This window comes from Dipodomys merriami, unplaced genomic scaffold (assembly GCF_024711535.1).
Source record: "Dipodomys merriami isolate MVZ:Mamm:240054 unplaced genomic scaffold, mDipMer1.0.p SCAF_16, whole genome shotgun sequence".
Taxonomy (NCBI): Eukaryota; Metazoa; Chordata; class Mammalia; order Rodentia; family Heteromyidae; genus Dipodomys; species Dipodomys merriami.
In genome coordinates this window covers 26162356-26183457 of record NW_027202937.1, presented here as the reverse complement: position 1 = coordinate 26183457, position 21102 = coordinate 26162356, and the positions used below count along the sequence as shown (strand labels likewise).

Sequence of the window (21102 nt, the reverse complement as noted above, 5' to 3'; positions counted from 1 at the left end):
CCTCCAATTTTATTACTATAAAGAAATTTTCTGGGACTGGGAATGTGGCTTAGTGGTAGAGGGTTTGATTTGCATTCATTTAGCCCTGGGTTCGATTCCTTAATACCACATAAACAGAAAAAGCTGGAAATGGAGCTGTGGCTCAAGTGATAGAGTGCTATTCTTGAGCAAAAGAAGCTCAGGGACAGTGCCCAGGCCCTGAGTTCAAGACCCAGAACTGGCAAAAAAAAAAAAAAAGAATTTTTCTGCACAAAAATATCGATATGCACGGCTGGGAAAAAAAGCCAGAAAAAAGCCAGAAGTGGTGCTGTGGCTCAAGTGGTAGAGTGGTCACCTTGAGCTGAAGAGAGATGAGGGACAGACAGCATTCAGGCCCAGAGTTCAAGCCCCATGCTGACAAATAAATAAATAAATATCCATATGCAAAAATCCCACAAAATAAAGAAGTTAAAATGAAGCAAAACATGACAAGATTTGAAAATAAGCCAAAAATAAGCCAAGCATGGTGTTGCATGTCTTTAAACCCAGCTACTAGGGAGGCAAAAAGTAAGATCAAGGTCCAAGGCACACCCAGGCAAAAACAGGAGACTATCTGAAAAACAAACTAAATGCAAAAGGACTAGGAGATGGCTCAAGGGGCAGGGTACTTGCTTAGCAAGCAGAAGGCTCTGAATTCACTTCTCAATATACCACTTTAGGCTTTCTCTAACAATGGATAATTCTCTGACATTAGCATGAATTTCTGATAACACTTTTAAATCCTGCCCTCTTTCCACATTATGCCCAATCCCACTCACCCTGAAGTCCATTCTTTTCCACAACTCACTTACCTTCTAGCATGCTATTTATTAATAGTTCTATTTTTTTTGGGGGGGGGGTCTGGTCGTGGGGCCTGAACTCTGGGCCTGGGCGCTGTCTCTCAGCTCTTCAGCTCAAGGCTAGTGCTCTACCACTTGAGCCACAGCGCCACTTCCAGCTTTTTTCTTTTTGCTTATGTGGTGCTGAGGAATTGAACCCAGGGCCTCATGCATGCAAGGCAAGCACTCTACCACTGAGCCACCTTCTCAGCCCCAATAGCTATTTCTTATGGTATTTATTGTCTGATTCCACTTCCTTTATAGTATAAGCACCAATCTTTGTTTTCTTCACTGATACATTCTAAACAACTACAACTACATCAAGTATGTGAATATATAAATGTTTGTCAAATAAATGAATTCTAGGCTGTACACTGGTGGCTCACACCTGTGATCCTAGCCTCATACTGAGATCTAAGGGTTGGTTCCAAGCCATCTTGGGCAGAAGTCTGTGAGAATCATCTCCAATTAACCAGCACAAAGCTAGAAGTGTAGTGTCGCTCAAGTGGTAGAGCACTAACCTTTGGCAGAAAAGCCAAGCAAGATCAAGAAGTCCTGAGTTCAAGCCCCAGATTTGGCACAAAATAAAAGTACTTTGTATGACTCCTTAATAACAATTAAAAACAAAAATATAAATTAGTAAAATCTAAGGAAATGCTATCAAGTGAAAAATAGTTTGAAAATAGCTGCAAGCAATTCAAGATCTCTACAAATACCTTAAATTCTCCTTATCTTGCCTCTTTAGAATGGAAAGTCTGCAAGACTCTTACCTCCAATTAATCACCAAAAATTCAGAAGTGGAGCTGTGGCTTAAGGGGTAGAATGCAAACCTTGAGCAAAAAAAGTTAAGAGTGTCCAAGCCCTGAATTCCAGCCCCAGGACCAACACGGGTGTCGTACATGCATAAACACACACACATACACACACACACAAAAACAACAAATCACAACATATTTTAGGAAAAGTTACTATGTCTATCAGGCAGCTACTCCGTGTTCAGTGTATGTAAACTGGACTGTGGTGCTGCTCACACCTTCACACTAGTGCTGTTGGGAGAGACAGATTATTAATAAACAACCAGCCAACATTCAATGGAGATTCTCTTGAAATGTTTCTGAAAACTGACACATCAGACAAATATACACATCAATGTTGTACCACCATTAGGGTTGTACCACCATCATGTTGATGATGAAGGTGTAATGAAATTTATTTTACTTTTTAAGGAACCTACAGGGGAATCAAACCATAAAAGACAAAATCATTTCACTGAATAGGAAAGAAGTGTACGTTGGAAGGCACTAAGAACTTTGACCAGACAACCAGACTATTGGTTCTGTTTGGTTCAAAGGATACCCCTAAACCTTATCTTCCACCAGTCTCCTGTAAGCTAACTGCTGTGGGTCTGTCCTGTGCACTCAACACATCAAAGCTGTTTTCTACCTTCCCACATAATCTTAGCCTCTTTTAAAACTGTCACGCCTAGGGCACGCCAAGTCCTCTACTCTTCACTTACTTTGCTGTAACTTACACAAATGTCTAATCAATTTTCACTATGTCTAAAATGATAGAAAACAGAACATGAGCAAGGATGGAACTCTTGGGGTCTCTGGCACTCCATCTGCTCATGGCTCCAACCACAAACCTGATACATTTTCTGTGTGAAATCAGTATTGTGGAAGAAGACCAATCTGAATAAAGTTGAATTGCAAAACAAAAACAAAAAAGACTAGACACAGGCACAAACACATTCTCTGTCCTCATTTCCAATACATACAAAATCCAAGTACTGTTACATTTAGGATTTTAATCATTGAAATAATGAGAATTCAGTAGGAAAGGGAGAAAAAAATGGAATACATTTCCTGTAGGGTAAATTTTCAGGGGTTAAGTCATGACTTTAAGCACTGTTAAGCTCAGCACAGGCAATTTGATGTAAGTGGTTGAACAAATAGCTAAGGTATAATCTGATTATGTGGGACTCTTGGAATTCCCTAAAGCTTTACTGAAATACATAAAAATTTCAAAAAACTCTCATTCATTCATTTATTATATGAATATATCTGTAAGAACTACTCAATAAGCAAAAGGGTTTTAAAAGAAATATATATGAACTAGTTTTGATTTTTTTTATTTACTCTGACAGAACTCATATATTGGAGAGAATCCAAAATTCAAACAAAACTGTTACACTTTACACCTTTATTCAGAAAAACATCATTTAATATTAGAAAGTCCATTTTCATAATGATATATGTATTAAAAATGTAAATAATTTCAGTTAATCAAGATACTTAAAACATCTCTGATTCAACCATAGTTTTAAAGGTTACAATTATAAAGATTAATATGATTTAAGTTTCTGTAACTGGGGCTGGGAAGGTGGCTCAGTGGTAGAGCGCTTGCCTTGCATGCCTGAGGCCCTGGGTTCAATTCCTCAGCACCACATAAGCAAAAAGAAAAAAACCAGAAATGGCACTGTGGCTCAAGTGGTAGAGTGCTAGCCTTGAGCTGAAGAGCTGAGGGACAGTGAGTGCCCAGGCCCAGAGTTCAGTCCCCATTGCCGGACCCAAAAAAATAAAAAAAAAAAAAAGTTTCTGTAACTGACACAAATTTTAAAAGTCTACTATCAGGTAATGTATTCACAAGTGTCCAAGAGACCAAGTTTAAATAATATGGTATTTAGCCTTTTATTGGTAGCTCATAGAAGGCTGAAATCTGAAGATCAAGGTTCAAAATCAGCCCAGGTATATGTCTTTAAGACTATCTACAATTAGTCAAACTAGACTGGAGGCATGGCTGAAGTTGCTCTGTGTTCAAACCCCAGTACCAGCACTAGATATTCAATGTAGAGAGCATACTTCTTTTCTTCAAAGGAAGAATAAATGCAAATTACTAATAGTACACAACCACTGTTAGATTTGTGTTCTTTTAGGTAATGTTTAATACAAGGACGTTTTCAACTTACTTTTTAAATCAGAAAAGGTAAACTTATGAGATAGTAACCTTTATTTTTGAAACTAATTTGACAGAATTTTAGTAACAGTAGCATGATTTTTATGGGGTTTATATCATAACCATGCTTTCTGAGAAACATAGCTTATAAAAAACCAGTAGAAGTAACTTGTTTGCTTTATGCGTGTGAATTTGAAGCAGATTTCAGGCAGTAAATCTTAAAACAATTTGTGAGGTCTGCCATTTCTTTTTAAGAGTCTAAAGGCAGAAAATGCCAAAGGAAGTAATATTTTTTTGTTAGAGAGGAATACCAAGGGCTAACTTCTGGAGAGTCCCCAAACCACTTTGACTAGGTGTCCTTAAAAGAAAGTGCAGCCAACTGAGTATTTTTCTAACAGCCCAAAGCACTATCCTTTCTTAAGCATAACTTTACCACTGACACCAGACCAGCAAAGAAATCCAGTTTCCAGAAGACAAAGAAAACTGTGTACTCAGAAACATCTTTCCTGCACTGATTTAAGGAAAGCCTTCAGAGCAGGAGCAAAGGGGTCCAAGCTTAGGCTTCTTTTTTCTTTCTTCCAAGCCTTGAACTTCCCAGCAGCAGAGAAAGTCAGGTTTAATAAACTGAATTTCCAGCAACACTGGAAATGGCTTGCCAGGTACAATAAAGAACATCTCTAATTCTAGCACTTGGGAAGCTGTGGCAGGCAGACTAAAGTTCAAGACCAGTCTGGACTACAGAGAGACCACTTCAAAACAAAAAAAAAACTACCCACAAACCCAGAATATTTGCATTATAAATATATTCTGTCTTCTTCATTAAAGATATGAGTTAATTTTTAATCCCTCTCTGTAGTATACTGACCAATAAAACTTTTTCATGCTGACAAGGAAATAGGGCTTTCCTAGCAGTCCTCATACCTATTAAACTTCAAAGATCCCAAATTTTACTTAGGTACAAGAAAAAGTCAACATATTTTGAATCTTTAAAATATTGGGGCCGGGGAAGCTGGGAATGTGGCTTAGTGGTAGAGTGCTTGCCCAGCATGCATGAGTCCCTGGGTTCGATTCCTCAGTACCACATAAACAGAAAATGCCCGAAGTGGTACTGTGGCTCAAGTGGTAGAGTACTAGCCTTGAGCAAAAGAAGCTCAGGGACAGTGTTCAGGCCCTGAGTACAAGCCCCAGGTCTGGCAAAAAAAATTCTTGGGGCTGGGAAGGTGGCTCAGTGGTAAAGTGCTTGCCTTGCATGCATGAGGCCCAGAGTTCGATTCCTTAGCACCACATAAGCAGAAAAATCCAGAAGTGGTGCTGTGGCTCAAGTGGTAGTGAACTAGCCTTGAGCTGAAGAGATGAGGGACAGCGCCCAGGCCCAGAGTTCAGGCCTCACAACTGACAAAAATAAAATAAATAAAAATAAAGTATAAAAAAATCAAATACTAAACCCAGTATGAAATAAAATTTTATGTGCAGTTACTGATATTAGGTTTTAGTATTGCAGTTATTCTCACCAACATAGTGACTATTGCCAGGCACTGGTGGCTCATGCCTTTATTCCTACTCGGGAGGCTGAGATCAGAAGATCATGGTTCAAAGCAACCCAGGTAGATAAATCCAGTAAGTGGAGGTGAGTCTCAATTGAGAGAGCTCTAGACTTGAGCACAAATGCTCAGGGACCCTAAGTGCAAGCCCCAGGACTGGCACCAAAAAATAAACAAAAAACCCAGCAACCATTAGTGAGTAGTGAGAGAGAGAGAGAGAGAGAGAGAGAGAGAGAGAGAGAGAGAGAGAGAGAGAGAGAGAGAGAGAGAGAGAGAGAGAGAGAGAATGTATACACACAGGTATTTCTGGTCCCAAACCATTAGTGTGTGTGTGTGTGTGTGTGTGTGTGTATGCACACAGGTATTTCTGGTCCCAAACATTTCAGATAAAGAACACTCAACCAATTTTATGTATATATCCATCTATCCTTGCAACTCATGGAATAGAAACTACATGGAGAAGTCTGGATTTTCCATTTTTATTTAGAATAATGGGGAAAATTACTGTTTCCAGATAATAAAGCTATCTGCATAGTAGAAAACATATTATGTTTAGACCAGAAGGCTTACAAGTAGTTTTGCTATCTCTAATACCTGAGCTTACCTGAAAAGGAGATTACATTGCTATCAGATTTGTTTCCTTGTGAGGGAAGCTCCAAAATATACATGTGCAAAAATGTACTGAAAAACATTTAATATATGTTCTAACTTTATTTAACTTGCTATATTAAACTATATGGTTTAACTGAATTTAACTATAGTAAAATACCAGTTAAGTATAGATATAAACTGAGTTATTGTACTTGTAATACTTTTAAACTATAACCAAATACAAAAAAAATCATACATATGTGAAAATTATTCAACAAATTCATGTATCTCTGAGCTTTAATTTCATTAAGAATTCATACAGAAAGGATACTCAACAGTAAGTATCACATTATTACTTTCTAAAAGACACCTAGGGGCTGGGAAGGTGGCTCAGTGGTAGAGTGCTTGCCTTGCATGCATGAGGCCCTGGGTTCGATTCCTCAACACCACATAAGCAAAAAGAAAAAAGCCGGAAGTGGCGCTGTGGCTCAAGTGGTAGAGCACTAGCCTTGAGCTGAAGAGCTGAGGGACAGCGCCCAGCCCAGAGTTCAGGCCCCACGACCGGACCCAAAAAAGAAAAAAAGAAAGTAAAAGACACCTACACACAAGTGCGCTGACCAAGCATCAGGGAAACATGCCTAAAGTGACTGATGGTGATGGTAAATACACTTAGATCTATTTGAAGAAAGTACACTTTATTTCTGCAAAGCAAATGTTTGCTTCTCAATATATTCTCATGGATGATAAGTGGGAGGGGAGATATGGCAGAACAATGGGGAACATGAGTGTTAGCATCCAGGTTCTCCGCAAGTAACTGCTTAGCACCTGCTGTGTGTCAGGAATCGTCCTAGGTGTTTGAGAGACAACACTGTATAACAGACACAAACCTATGTCTTCACAAAGTCAGTTAAAAAGAAAACAAAACAGGATTGGAAGAAGTCAAGAGTATACAAATTAATGAACTATAGGTGATAAGTGGTGAGGAGAAAACCAAGCAATGTGAGAATCAGTTTAGTGATTCATGAAGAATCACCTTAGGGTGATCTATGAAAATCTTTCAGACCTAGAAGACCCATGCAGCTAAAGGAAAAGCCAGTGTAAAGTATGAGGCTCCATTTCATATTAACAAAATAAAAGATAATATCCCCTTTTAGAAGGCAAAGTACAGTGTCTCAAAGTAACAAAGAACTAGGAAGTGGCACTGTGGCTCAAGTGGTAGAGCGCTATCCTTGAGATGAAGAGCTCAGGGACAGTGCCCAGGCCCAGAGTTCAAGGGGGGGAGGGAGGGAGGGAGGGAGGGAGGGAGGGAGGGAGGGAGGGAGGGAGGGAGGGAGGGAGGGAGGGAGAGAGAGAGAGAGAGAGAGAGAGAGAGAGAGAGAGAGAGAGGAGGGAGAGGGAGAGGGAGAGGGAGAGGGAGAGGGAGAGGGAGAGGGAGAGGGAGAGGGAGAGGGAGAGGGAGAGAGAGGGAGAGAGAGAGCTGTTAGAGTAACAAAGAACTAGAACTAGGTGCTAGATGCCAGTGACTCACACTTGTAATCCTAGCTACTCAGGAGGCTGAGGTTTGAGGATCATGGTTCAAAGCCAGCCCAGCAGGAAAGTCCATGAGACTCTTTTATCTCCAATTAAACACCAGAAAACCAGAAGTGGAATGTGGCTCAAAGTGGTTGAACACTAGCCTTGAGCAAAAAAGATCAGGGATAGCACCCAGGCCCTGAGCTCAAGTCCTATAACTGCTCCCCCCCACCCAAAAAAAGAAGGAAATAGGCAGGAATAGAGCTTAGTTTTCTGCTTGTGGCTCAGTCCCTTGCTTCACTACGGTGTTCATTTCTTAGGGAGTACCATAGACATATAAGGTGGCATCACTGGGGGAGAGGAGCCTTACTGTTATTTTTTTTTTGTCAGTCATGGGGCCTGAACTCTGAGACTGTGCACTGTCCCTCATCTCTTTAGCTCAAGGCTAGCACTCTACCTCTTGAGCCACAGCGCAACTTCTGGTGCTGAGGAATCAATCCCAGGGCCTCATGCATGCAAGACAAGCACTCTACCACTGAGCCACCTTCCCAGCTTCTGTTATTTCTATTAACTAATAAACTGATGCCTCTTGAACGGTAAACACCTTAGAGAACAACTTCACTTTTTCTTTTCTTTTTCTTTTTTTGTTGGTTGTGGGGTTTGAACTCTGGGGTGCTGTCCCTGAACTCTTCAGCACAAGGTGAGGGTTCTACCACATTAGCTACAGGGCACTTCCAGTTTTCTGGTGGTTAGCTGGAGATAAAAGAGTCTCACGGACTTTCCTGCCCGGGCCGACTTTGAACCATGATCCTCAGATCTCAGCCTCCTGAGTAGCTAGGATTACAGGCATGAGCCACTGGCACCTGGCCAACTTCACTTTTTCTAAAGCTTTTTTCTTCTTTTTCTTCTTGGGTAGATCATTTTAATACCAGATTACTTACTACTAATTATCCTTCTTTGGGTATTTGATAAAGGAAAGTTGTTAAGCATAGGAATGAGCTATAAAATAGAAAACATTTAGGATTTAACATGGAAAAGGGATGAGAAAAGAACAGAGGAAGATAGAGACCAGTGACTGCGACAGAGAAGTATTTTTCTCAACAGACAGGAAGTTAAAAAATTGGAAACAAAGACACTGTAAAGTGCAAACCTGTGGAAAAGGCAAAATGGCAGAAAAGGGGCTGATGAGGGGAGAGAAGACTGAAAATATTTTCAAGCAGAAATTAGAATATCAGACAATATGTATGAAAGAAAAAAAAGGAGGCTGAGAATCAGATTTCAGACACTGATCTGGTAGAATTACCAGCAGCCAGAGGGAACAGAGTGTAGTATGTGAAAGATGAGTAGCTCACTTTGTGTAGTGCTGGGTTTAGGTGGCAGTGACGTTCTCACAGTGGAAAGGGGCTAGGCAGATAAGAGGGAAATTTGGAAGATGTGTGCTATCAAGGGCTCCTCTGTCCAATATAGTAGCCTCTAACTATATATAGTAGCCTCAGCTATTGAACTGTCTATATATAGTAGCCTCAGCTATTGAACTGTGACTAGCTGGAACTGAGATAGGCTATCAACATTAATATACACCAAATTTTTACGAAAGAATGTAAGCTATCTTAAGTTTTTATTGATTTTATGCTGAGATATTTACATGGAGTAAAAAAATATTAAAATTTCACTTGTCTCTACTTTTTAACGTGACTAGTAGAAAATTAACATTACATATGGGGTTAAAACATGTTTCTGTTTGACATTGCTGACATGTACTAAGATCCCACAGGAACAGTCAAGTGTGAGGTGAATCAGAGATACAGGAAAAGAGCACACTGTTTTAATAGAGAACATCTACTGGCACTCTTAGCACTATTTTTTTATTTTTTATTGTTCCCCACGACATTCAAGAGTAATTTTTTTTAACAAATGAAAATCCTGAGGCCAATGGTGACACAGTTCAGTGTCTGTGTTGATTCAAACACATTAATGATATGTCTCAAGCTCAGATCAGAACAAGTTATACTCTCAAAATATTAGCTGTTAGTTTTAAATGGCTACATTCATACTAACAATTCATGAGAATGGTTCATTGTCAGAGTTTCTGAATGCCAGTAATGTCCAAATCACTGAGAAGAATGCAAATGTGTAACTTCTGAGTTATAATGAACTGATGTTGACATATTTTCACCAGGTTGGGCTACCAAATAAATTCCCTGTTGCAACTTTCCCCTTTACTAGCATGTACTTCTAAAATTTCCAACACCCAAGTTCAATGGCACATATCTAACTGTTCAGTAGAGATGATCATTGCACAATCCCAAACAATAGGGCCCTGTGTTCTGTATTAAGTATATGACATAGATCCATTTTTTTCAAGTCTTTCTTGGGTCTCCCAAACTAAGTAAAATATTTTAAAGGAAATGTTTGATTCCACAGCAACCTTTTATTGAGGAACCATTAACTTAGCTCACTCAGCCAAATATTTAAAAATAAATTTGATAGGCTGAGTATGGTGGTGTACACCTGCACACTTAGTTCTTGGGCACCAGAGACAGGAGGACTGAAAGTTCAAGGCCAACCTAGGCTACACAGCAAGTCTGAGACCAACTTAGCCTACATAGCAAGACTCTGCTATAAAATAAGATTTTTTAAAAGATCCAACCACTTTATACTCTTTGACTGCCACAATTTGAGAAATACAACTTGATATTTTTGCTCTAATATTAATCTAGTGCAATCTCCTAAAAATATATTTTTAAAAATGGGCCCAGTGGCTCACATTGTAATTCTACCTACTCAGGAGGCTGAAATCAGCAAAATCAGGCCAGACTGAACAAAAATTATGAGATTCCCGTCTTTAAAATAAAAAACAGGGGCTGGGAAGGTGGCTCAGTGGTAGAGCACTTGCCTTGCATGCTCGAGGCCCTGGGTTCGATTCCTCAGCACCACATAAGAAAAAAGCCGGAAGTGGCACTGTGGCTCAAGTGGTAGAGTGCTAGCCTTGAGCTGAAGAGCTGAGGGACAGCGCCCAGGCCCAGAGTTCTGGCCCCACGACCGGACCCCCCCAAAAAATAAAATAAAATAAAAAACACACATAGGGCTGGGAAGGTGGTTCAGTGGTAGAGCGCTCCCCTTGCAAGCATGAGGCCCTGGGTTCGATTCCTCAGCATCACATAAGCAAAAAGAAAAAAGGCGGAAGTGGTGCTGTGGCTCAAGTGGTAGAGTGCTAGCCTTGAGCTGAAGAGCTGAGGGGGACAGCACCCAGGCCCAGAGTTCAGGCCCAAGACCGGACCCCCCCAAAAAAAACACACACACACACACACACAAGCCGGGCGCTGATGGGCTCCCGCCTGTAATCCTAGCTACTCAGGAGGCTGAGCTCTCAGATTCGCTGTTTAAAGCCAGCCCGGGCAGGAAAGACCCTAAAACTCTTATCTCCAAAAGACCACCAGGAAACTGAAGTGGCACTGTGGCTCAAGTTGTAGAGTGCTAGCCTTGAGCTGAAGAGCTGAGGAGCAGTGCCCAGGCCCAGAGTTCAAGCCAAAACAAAACAAAAACCACACACACACATTTTTTTGTGCTTCTATCGGGGCTTGAAGTCCAGGCTTCATGGCGCTCTACCACCTAAGCCACACCTCTACTACTAAGATCCTGTCTTGAACAATAAAATGTGGGCACAGTGGTAAGCTCCTGTCATCTTAAGTACGTGGGAATTGTAAACAATCACAGTGGCCCAGGCAAAATATACAAAACAAAAAAAATTAAATAAACAAGACACTCTATTCTAAAAATAAGCAGAAAAGGCTGGGATGTGTCTCAGGTGGCAGAGGGCCTGCCTAACAAGCACAAGACCCTGGTTCAAGCCCCAGTACTGCCAAGAAATAAGATTTTTCATATATGTTTGCTAGTTGGTTTTCATTTCAAAGGCAAACTTTTGTTATCTTTAGTTTCTACCAATATGGACAAGATGGTTATCAAAGAATCATTTATATAGTCACCTCAGTTAAAAACTTGGTCATTACAGTTTTAAAACAGCTTGTATCCAATTATAATAAACACACTTCCTTAAACTGTAACAAGCCAGAGCTATTATTTACACTATGGAAGTGGAAAAGCAAAAAGGAAGTCTGAAGAAAACTATTTCGGAACCGAAGAGAGACTTCAGGAACAGCAGACCATTTGGAACGTGATTTAAACCACACTGATTTATGAGTTAACTGCAACCTTTCCCCATGTGCTGTGGTTTTTTAAAAGGTGATATAATACGGCTTCATTTAAGACATGGTTAACAGAAGCATCATGACTTACTAGGATAAAACGTATTAAGAAACCTGCCCTGATTTGGGCTCCTTAAGTTAATTCTCACCACCTTTTTCCATTCTAAGTGCTCCCTCGCTTGCTAAAATTCCCACCTGCAGGTTCAGAGGCCAAGGAGAGAGCCAGTTAGCCCTTCTCGGGGTGCTTTGTGCCCCCTCGGGGGTATCAACCAGGACCTTGGCTTACAAAGCCTGATGGTCGCCAGCCTCATCGCTGTTGCCAAGCGGGATTCCTCCCGTCCCCAAACACCTCTTGGGCTTAGCATTGGGAAGCCAGCACCGCACCACCACAGGTGATTCCGCTTCCCACCGGCCCCCAGCCAAGCGCTGGCTTCCCCTGGGCTCCGAGCGGGAGTCATTCTGAGCACTTGCGCGTTGGGCACTGCCGGGGGTTATCAAAAAAAACACAGCCGTGAGCACAAAAACCTCTGTCCCGCCACGGACGGACAGCAGGATGTACGACGCGCCCAAACCCTACATGCGCTGGGGACCACACACGGCAAGCCGGGAGACGACTCTCGACAGGGTGGTGGGTGGCCGGGAACGGCTGCACACGGGACCCGCGGAGGTCTGATCCGAAACGGCTTCGGGCCCGGTGGGCGGACGCCGAGGCTCGTCGAGGCCCGGTGTGGCGGGCAGGGGCAGGCTGGGAGAGGGGGGCTCGGGCACGGACGCCCGCGCCGGGCCAGGGCCCGGGGACCGCCCCCCCCGAGGCGCTCGCACGTTTTTCCCACGCCCGTCTCCTTTGTAACGGCAGCGCGCCCGGCACCGGCAGGCGTTCGCGCCCCTGCAGCCGGCGTGGGGAAGCAGCGGGGAGCCCCCCTCGGCTTTCCCGGGCCCGAGCCCCGGGCGGAGCCGCCGGAGGGGGGGGGGTCAGTCCCCGCGGGGAGGGGACACACACACACACACCCGGCTGCACGAATTCGGCCGTTAGGGCCCCCGACGCCCTCGGCGGAGGCCGAGCCCGCTCCGCGCGCGCGGGAAGCACGGCTCGGCGTCCCGGGGTCGGCCGCGGGGGGCTGAGGGCGGCGGGGTGGGGTGGGGGGCGCGGCGTCCCGACACCCCCGTGTTCGGACGACCGCGGCTGGCAGCCTCCCGGTGCGGGGAAGAGAGCGGGACCCAAGTTCCCGAGACCGCGGACCGCACCCCCACACCCCGAACGCCCACCGCCCTCTCCCCGGGCCCGCGCGGACCCCGCAGCGGCGGATTCCAGCGGTCGAACCCGCAAGCGTCGGTGGCCGCTCCCCTTCCCAGGCCGGTTTCCCGCCTCGGGAGAGAGAAAACAAGGCGGTGCGGCCAGGCGGCGCGCGCGGCCCGGACTCACCATGGCCCGCGCGGGCGGCGATGCGCTGTCCAGGGTAGCCGGCGTCCCTCTGCCCGCGCCGCGCCGCGCCCGCTCTAGTCACCCCGCCCCTCCCACAGCTGCGCGCGCACACGCCGCCCGCGCCTCCCCGCCCCCCCCCCCACGCGGGCGCGCGCTCGTTCGCTCGCTCGCTCGCGCCCGCGCTCGGGGCCGTTTCTCCCGCCACGCCCCTCCCTATAAGCCCTGGAGGGCCGAGGTCTCACGGGTCGCCGCTGCGCGCGAGGACCACGCGGACAGACGAGACGAGGCGCGCCCCCACGACTCCTCCAGGCGCCGAGCGTGGACCGCGCGGGTGCGGCGCCCCCTGCAGGCCGGGCGGTGATTTGCAGGCCCAGCGGGCGCCCTGGGGGCGCGCTCAAGCCCAACACGTGTGGCTGCGGAGCCGTGGGAGGGGATGGTGGGCCCGTGGTTGCTGATCGCACGGGCTACAGAGATGGGGTGGGGGGGGGTGCATTGGTACCAGTAACCGTTCTGAGTAGGACACGGGCCGGTCGTTTATTCCAGCCCTTGCTGGGTACAGAATGCCTGGGCTCTGAGGCCCTGGGCGTCTGGTGGGGGTTGCAGGGCGGGTGTGACAGACATCAGCATTTCTGGCCTTTCCCGTAGTTTGTTTCCAGCCTTAAGAGTTGTGCATGTTAGTCGGGCCCCGGTGGCTCACGCCTGTGATCCTAGCTACTCTGGAGGCTGGGACCCGAGGATCGCGGTTCAAAGCCAGCCCCGGGCAAAAAGAGTCTGAGACTCTTATCCCCAACAAAGTCCTCAGAAAAAGCCCGACGTGGTGCTGTGGTAGAATGCTAGCCTTGAGCAAAAGAAGCGCAGGCCCTGAGTTCAAGTCCCGGGACTGGCAACAGCTGGGAGGGGAGCTAGAGGTTTGACGCAAGTGGTAGAGTCCTTCCTAGCTAGTTTGAAACTCTTGAGTTTAAACCCCAGTGCAGCAGAAAAACAGAAAAGAAAAAGAAAAGAAACTAGTAAGATAGAGTCGACTTAGAAGAAGGGACACTCACGCAAACTTAGCACATCTTTTACTCAATATTGTCAGAACTCAATTTATGACAAAGTAATATATGAACTTATTGATCATTAGGTTGAAATGAAGTGGAAGTAGACAATTATATCAATCCAAAACAAAAATAATTTGTTGCCAGGTTCTGATGATTCGATCACACCTGTAATCCTAGCTACTCAGGAAGCTGAGATCTGAAGGTCACAGCTTGAAGCCAGCCCCAGAAGGAAAGTCAGTAAGACACTTTTCTCCAGTAAACTACCAGAAAAGCTAGAAGTGAAGATTTGGCACAAGTGGTAGAGCAAAAAAACAAGTTTAGGGACAGTACCTCTGCCCTGAGTTCAAATCCCAGGACTGACAAAAACATGTTTATTCATTCAGAACTACTAGACAGAGTCTACAGCCTAGAGCAGGGGTTGTTTAACTGCAGCTTCAGAACAAACCATCCAGTTGCCCATTTTTTTGTGTGTCTTGTTCTTGTAAATAAAGTTTTATAAGAACACAGCCATGTTAATACCTTTACTTAGTGTCCATGGCTGCCTTGATGTGACAATAGCAGAGTTCAGTAGTTGTGACAGAAACTGTGCGGTCACAAATCCTCACATATTTACAATTTGTTCCATTAGGAAAGGAAGTCTGCAGAGCCTTGGAGAATTGAGATGATCTGCGCAGAGCCTCAAGCAATGTATATATGTCCTCTTTTGAAGTGAAGCTTAGATTTTAATGGGAAGAAAGAAGATAAGAGCCAACACAAGCCTAGATAGAGAAAATGAGAAAATAGTATTGTCTTTGAATGACATAGAGGGAGCACTTTAAATAGAAGGATCTGGAAAGGCTTTGCTTAGAAGTTAACTGAATTGAGATGCCAATAATTTTTTTTAAGTCGGCCACAAAAAGCCCTGAGGGAATTCTTCCTGGAAGAGAAAACATTTGTGGAAACTACTCTGAGATGGAAAAAAGGGGGAGGGCTCTTTTGAGCCAACAGGAAAGGGCAGCAGGTCTGAAAGTGAGAGAAGAAATCCACAACCCAGTGCCCTACTGCTGTAGATGAAGTTACAAAGATCCTGTGTCTATTAGCACCTTGGCGCTTGGACCTGCCCTGAGGACCTCAGCCCCAGGGAATATGATCCTGGCCAGATGTTCTTTCCTGATGTGCACTGGTCAGCTGCAGCCATCCCAGCTTACTTGTACTCTTTTAACTGATCTTACTGATTCAACATCTATATTAACTTTACCATTTTCACAGATGTTGTCTTAATCTAAATTGTATTAATTTTCCTTTTAATTTTTTTAAAAATAAATGACGTTGTACATGGACAAGTGGGAGAGGGAGATGTCCTATTCCTTCTTGTGACCTGCTGTAGGTTTTCCAACCCACACTGTAGGCTGACTGTCCCTCTCTCAGGTGGACCACCCACCAAGATTGAGTCCAGGCAAGAGGTCTATCATCTCTTCTTGCTATAAACCTATTTTATGCCAAACTTGAAACCTGGAAATTAACTGAGAAAATAAAGGAAGAAATTGATAGACCCCAACAGTACAGTTGTCCAGAAGGCATGCTACATAACACACTCCCCACCATAAGAGGAGTAGTCTCAGTGGGGGGGGAGGGGCAGTGCGGGGAACACATCTGGCCACACATCTGGCCCTGTGACTAGTACTCATGCCTGGACTGAGAAAAAAGAAAGAAAGAAGCAAGCAACTAGACTAGTGCCTTGTAATAAGTCACTTTAAATATGCTGGTTTTCTGGATTATAGTCAAAACTTGGTTTGTAATAAGCTGATCAATAACTAATAATTCTCACAACACTATTATAAATTGTTGAGGCTGTTTAGTGAATATAGACAGTGGTAAAATTTACACGGATGCATACAATTTAGTAGAACTCTCCCCTGACTTTTTACTTTACCTGCAACACTTGGATCATGAATTTTCTTTTCCTTCTCATCTCATCAGGGGACAAAAAGGTGTTGAATATTGAAACCATATCTACAAACAAACAACATATATTAGCCTATTTTCCATTATTGTAACAAAGTGCCTGAAGCTCTGACTGAGATGCCAGGGGCTTGCTTACCTCACAGTTCTAGAGGTTCAAGTGCATGTCACCAGCGCTACAGAGTGCCCCTGCAGGCCTCATGTCCCATGGTGGCAGGGGATCGAGAAGAAGGAACACAGGGCATGATGCCATGACAGGAAGCCAGAGTGACTGGAAAAGAGACAGGCTGGCTCTTTTGAAAGAACCCTCCCAAAAGAAATAAACTCAGGCGCCCCAAGAGCTACCGCCATGTCTTGAAAGAGTAGGGACCCCAGTAAAACCTCAAGACCTCCCACCAGGCCTCTTAACATTACCATTTTGTTCAACATCACCATGTTGGAAACTGAACCTCCAGCACATTAACACTGGAAAATTGGGAAACACCAAAATTATAACTCGATTGAAAATGTCAGCTTCACCCAGGACTGGCACCAAAAAAAAAAAAAAAAAAAAAAAAAAAAAAAAAAAAAAACCCTACCAATTTCAGTAATTAACTTGTGTGTGTGTGTGTGTGTGTGTGTGTGTGTGTGTGTGTGTGTGTGTGTGTGTGTGTGTGCGTGCGTGCACACACACGCCTGCCAGTCCTGGGGCTTGAACTTAAGGTGTAGGCACTATCTCTGAGCTTGTTTAGCTCAAGGCAAGAAGCTCTACCACTTGACCCATAGCTCCACTTCCAGCTTTTTGGTAGTTTATTGAAGATAAAGTCTCACAGACTTTTCTGGCCAGGCTGACTTTGAACTGTAATTCTGAGTAGCTAGGATTAAAGGCATGAGCCACCAGCACCTGGCAACATTTAATTTTTCCAGTAAATTAGGGAGAAAAAAGGAACTAAACAGTGTGGAAGAGTTTGAAGAGCCAGTTACTCAGCATACCTGTCAACCTCATGCATTGCTTCACCCTAAGCAACTTCTATATGACGTCAATGAAGATGCAGGGTTTCTAAAATTAATCCAGAAGTCACATCAGGCAGCCTCACCACCTGCCTCATCATTCTTTTCCCTCAAATGTTGGGCACTGGTGGTTCATGCCTGTAATCCTAGCTATTCAGGAGGCTGAGATCTGAGGATTGTGGTTTGAGCCACCCCTGCAGAAGAGTCTGTGAAACTTCTGGCAAAAAGAAGCCAGAAGTATAGCTGCTGTCTTGAGTGAAAAACCCAAGTGAAAGCATGGGGCCTGAGTTCAAGCTGTGTAATATCAGCACAGATACACAGACTCTCTCTCTCTCTCTCTCTCTCTCTCTCTCTCTCACACACACACACACACACACACACACACACACACACACACACACACACTATTCACAGGAAACTAATATCTTGATCTTTTGATTATCTAATATAAGCCACGTCCTGGAGAGTGATTGCCAACAGTAGTTCATTTAGTTTTCTATGCTGGAGGGAGCTTGTTTGTCTCTGTTTTACAGCAATAGCGATTGAACCCAGGACTTTGTGCATGCTCTGTAAGTGTTCTACCACTGAGCTACATCCTTGGGGTTTTTGTTTTTGTGCAATTGTTTTAGTCAGGAACTCCATGCTGTTCTAAATAATCTTATCTTTAACAACCCTTACACACTTTGCAGAGAAATCTACTTTCTTCAGAGCATGGGCTCACTTAATAGGGGTCCATTTCTAATATGACATAAGCCCACAGTGACTCTGACAGGCTCTCACTGCATTGGTACAAGTACTAAGATGAACAAACTGGACAGTTATATCGAGATGACTTAAAGATGAACGTGACAGATCTGTAGATTCATTCTGCACTTACAGTGAAGAAGGAAATCTGAAGTTTTGGCTGAAGGTCCAAAATGTAAATTCATGTGGCTCTTCCTCCTTGAACTTTGTTAAAGACTAGACAAGCAGAGACAGTATAAGATGAGCCTTCAAGTGATTTAATTCTTAATTAGGGAACTCTTCAAAAGTAGATAGATTCACTGGGCATGGTAATGTACGTCTTTAATCCCAGCACTCAGGAGGCTGAAGCAGGAAGATTCTTGAGTTAGAAGTCTTCGGGGGCTGGAGAGACTGTCTCAAACAAGCATAAGAAAAGGGTAAACAATTTGGAAATATGCTAGCTGCCAGTATCAATAATGCCACGTTGACTGACATTGCTCAACATGTTTTTAACATCTCAAATTCTGTCTGAAAGTAGAGGATTTTTTTATTTATATAAGCTCTGAGAAAGAAAAACATTAACAGAAGACTGTAATGCGATTGGTCCTTTACATGAGGATAGATCAGTGCTTGAGTGCATACAAGTCATGAAGAGGATTCTGGATAGAAATTTTGTCTGGTGACCTCATTAACCAAGTTAGATGGAAAAGTATGGATAAGAATAATCTTGAGGCATAATATGGTCTAACTTCAATCTATACTAGTTCTGTTAAAAGGAAATTTAATTACCTTTAATTAATACAACTCATTCCCTAAATCAGTTTAGTTCAATATTTAACTTGACATGTCAACTGTTTTTGTAGCTTCTGTACATTGTAGACATTTGATTAATAATTAAGGGAGACTGGCACCTTTTTTTGTTTTGTTTCGTTTTGGGTCTGGTCGTGGGCCTGAACTCTGGGCCTGGGCACTGTCCCTCAACTCTTCAGCTCAAGACTAGCACTCTACCACTTGAGCCACAGTGCCACTTCCGGCTTTTTTCCTTTTTGCTTATGTGGTGCTGGGGAATCGAACCCAGGGCCTCATGCATGCAAGGCAAGCGTTCTACCACTGAGCCACCTTCCCAGCCTGAGACTGGCACCTTTTTGTCCCATGCCACTTAAGTTTTCTGTGACAATCTAAAAATATTTTCATTAGACTCAAGGGTCTTTGAAAGCTATATTTTTTAAGTTAATGGCAATGTCCATTTCCTGAGTGAATCCTAACTTAAGGATATTACTTATATAAACAATATCATGAAATAAAGGTTTTCATTGCTTATATAAACATGGTCACTACTCTTTGGAGGCCTGCCCAATGGAAGAGCCGTGATGTATGCAGAAAACTTTAAACAATTTGTTTTTCCCCTTCCCCTCCACAAATTATACCAACATCAAATACAGTGAAAGCAGGGCATATAGTCTCAGCCATCTCAGATAAAAGACATGCACAGAACACTGAAACAACAAAAATAAATAAAAATGGCAGCCATACTTTTTCAGTACATGGCTGCATTTGAGTTTCACCCATTCTAGCATTTTCTCTTTGTTTTCTTTTTTTTTTGGTGGTACCAGGATTTAAACTCAGGGACTTAAACTTATTAGGTTAAGTGCTCTATCACGTGAGCCATGTCTTCAGCCCTTTTTGCGTTAGTTTTTTTTTTTTTTTTTTGTGAAAATACCGTATAGAGGAGTAACAATTACATGGGCAAGATAACGAGTACATTTCTTATCAAGCATTGTTGCCTCCTCTTTGTTTCCCCTTCCCATCCCTTCCCATACTTCCCTCACCTCCCCTCCCACGATCCTCCCCCTCACCAAAGTTGTAAAGTTCATTTTTCGACATAACGACTTGTACATCTACTTGTTGCAATGGGTCCACCTGTATCCCTATTTAAACGCATTAGTTTTTACATAGAGTCTTTTTCTTTTCCTAGGCCACCCTGGCTTAGAGTAGCTTAGAGTAGAAGTACATGCTATCATGCCAAGCTTGTTTGATGAGATAGAGGTCTTACTAACTTTTTACCTGGGCTAGCCTGGAACCATGATCCTCCTATCTTCACCTCCTCAGTTGCTGGGATTTAGATGAGAGCCACTTCATTCAGCCTGTATATTGACCCATGTTTCTGATAAAGGTACCAATCAAGATTCCAGCAGTAAGGAAATCATGTGTTTCCTGCCCACTGCCTAGAGGATCTGTGGAAATCCCACACTGCCTGCAGTTCACAGAGGTAGGGCTTCATAGTATCTGAGATAAGGTCAGCTAGCACGTGTTTGGCCAAGTAAATTATTTCTATTACCAATTTTTAAAAATCAGATTTAGTTCATTTGTGATTTTTTTCTATGTTTTCTATCCTCCAAAGGACCCGTACTCCAATTCATGCATACCTATCCTGGTCACTGCCCTTGTAAAAACTGGAAAGAGCTTGGTGATACTTCCTATTGAATTTGTGCTCACTTGCTTTTTTACCTTAGTGTGTAATGCACTATATACAGTATATAATCCATCATTTCTATTGAACGGGGGTCACTAAATCCTTGATCTTTGAAGTCATTAGGGGCCCCACATTTGGGAGATAACCTCTTTTACCATGCAATTTAGAATTCACCCTACTTCCCCAATTCTCATCTCACCTCCTGGCTCTCTAGCTTCAGACTTCACCAAATGAACTGCTGTTTCTGACTATGCCCAATTCTCATACCCAGGCTAAGCTGTATCCAGTTCGGACATGTTGTCTCCTAATATTGCTCAGAGCACATCCTATATGTAAAGGTCTAACTACCTCCAGAATTCCTTACATAAACCATTTAAAACAAACATGTACCCTTTGGATGGGTCAATACCTTTACTCCAGACAAAAAAGACCAAAAGCAAATAGGGAGGAAAAAGAAGCAGCCCTATGAAATAATGTCCTATGTTAATTTGTGTGTGTGTGTGTATGCTAGTCCTGGAGTGTGAACTCAGAGTCTGGGCACTGTCTCTACGTTTTTGTGCTAAAGGCTAGTGCTTTACTACTTGAGCCACAGCTTCACTTCTAGCTTTTTAGTGGTTAATTGGAGATAAAGATCTCATAGACTTTCCTGCCTAGGCTGGCGTTGAACAGTGATTCTCAGATCTCAGCCTTCTGAGCAACTAGGATTGTAAGCATGAGCCACGGGCACCTGGCTTTGTATTATGTTAATTTTAATATAAATAACTATTTGAAAAAGTTAGGGAGCCAGGCAATATTCTTAATTTTATTCCTGGCATTTTCACTATAAAATAGTTAAAATTACACATGTCCTG

General features: G+C 43.5%; 1 protein-coding gene across 1 annotated transcript in view; it reads right to left on the bottom strand.

Moving 5' to 3' along the window:
• Window positions 1-13166, bottom strand: part of Elovl2 (ELOVL fatty acid elongase 2) — a 61002-nt gene extending 47836 nt beyond the window's left edge. The window contains exon 1 of the mRNA XM_070024568.1: window positions 13085-13166. Coding sequence (XP_069880669.1) covers window positions 13085-13087 — 3 coding nt within the window. The 5' untranslated portion in view covers window positions 13088-13166. The remainder of the gene's footprint in view (window positions 1-13084) is intronic.
• Between the last annotated feature and the right edge of the window lie 7936 nt (window positions 13167-21102).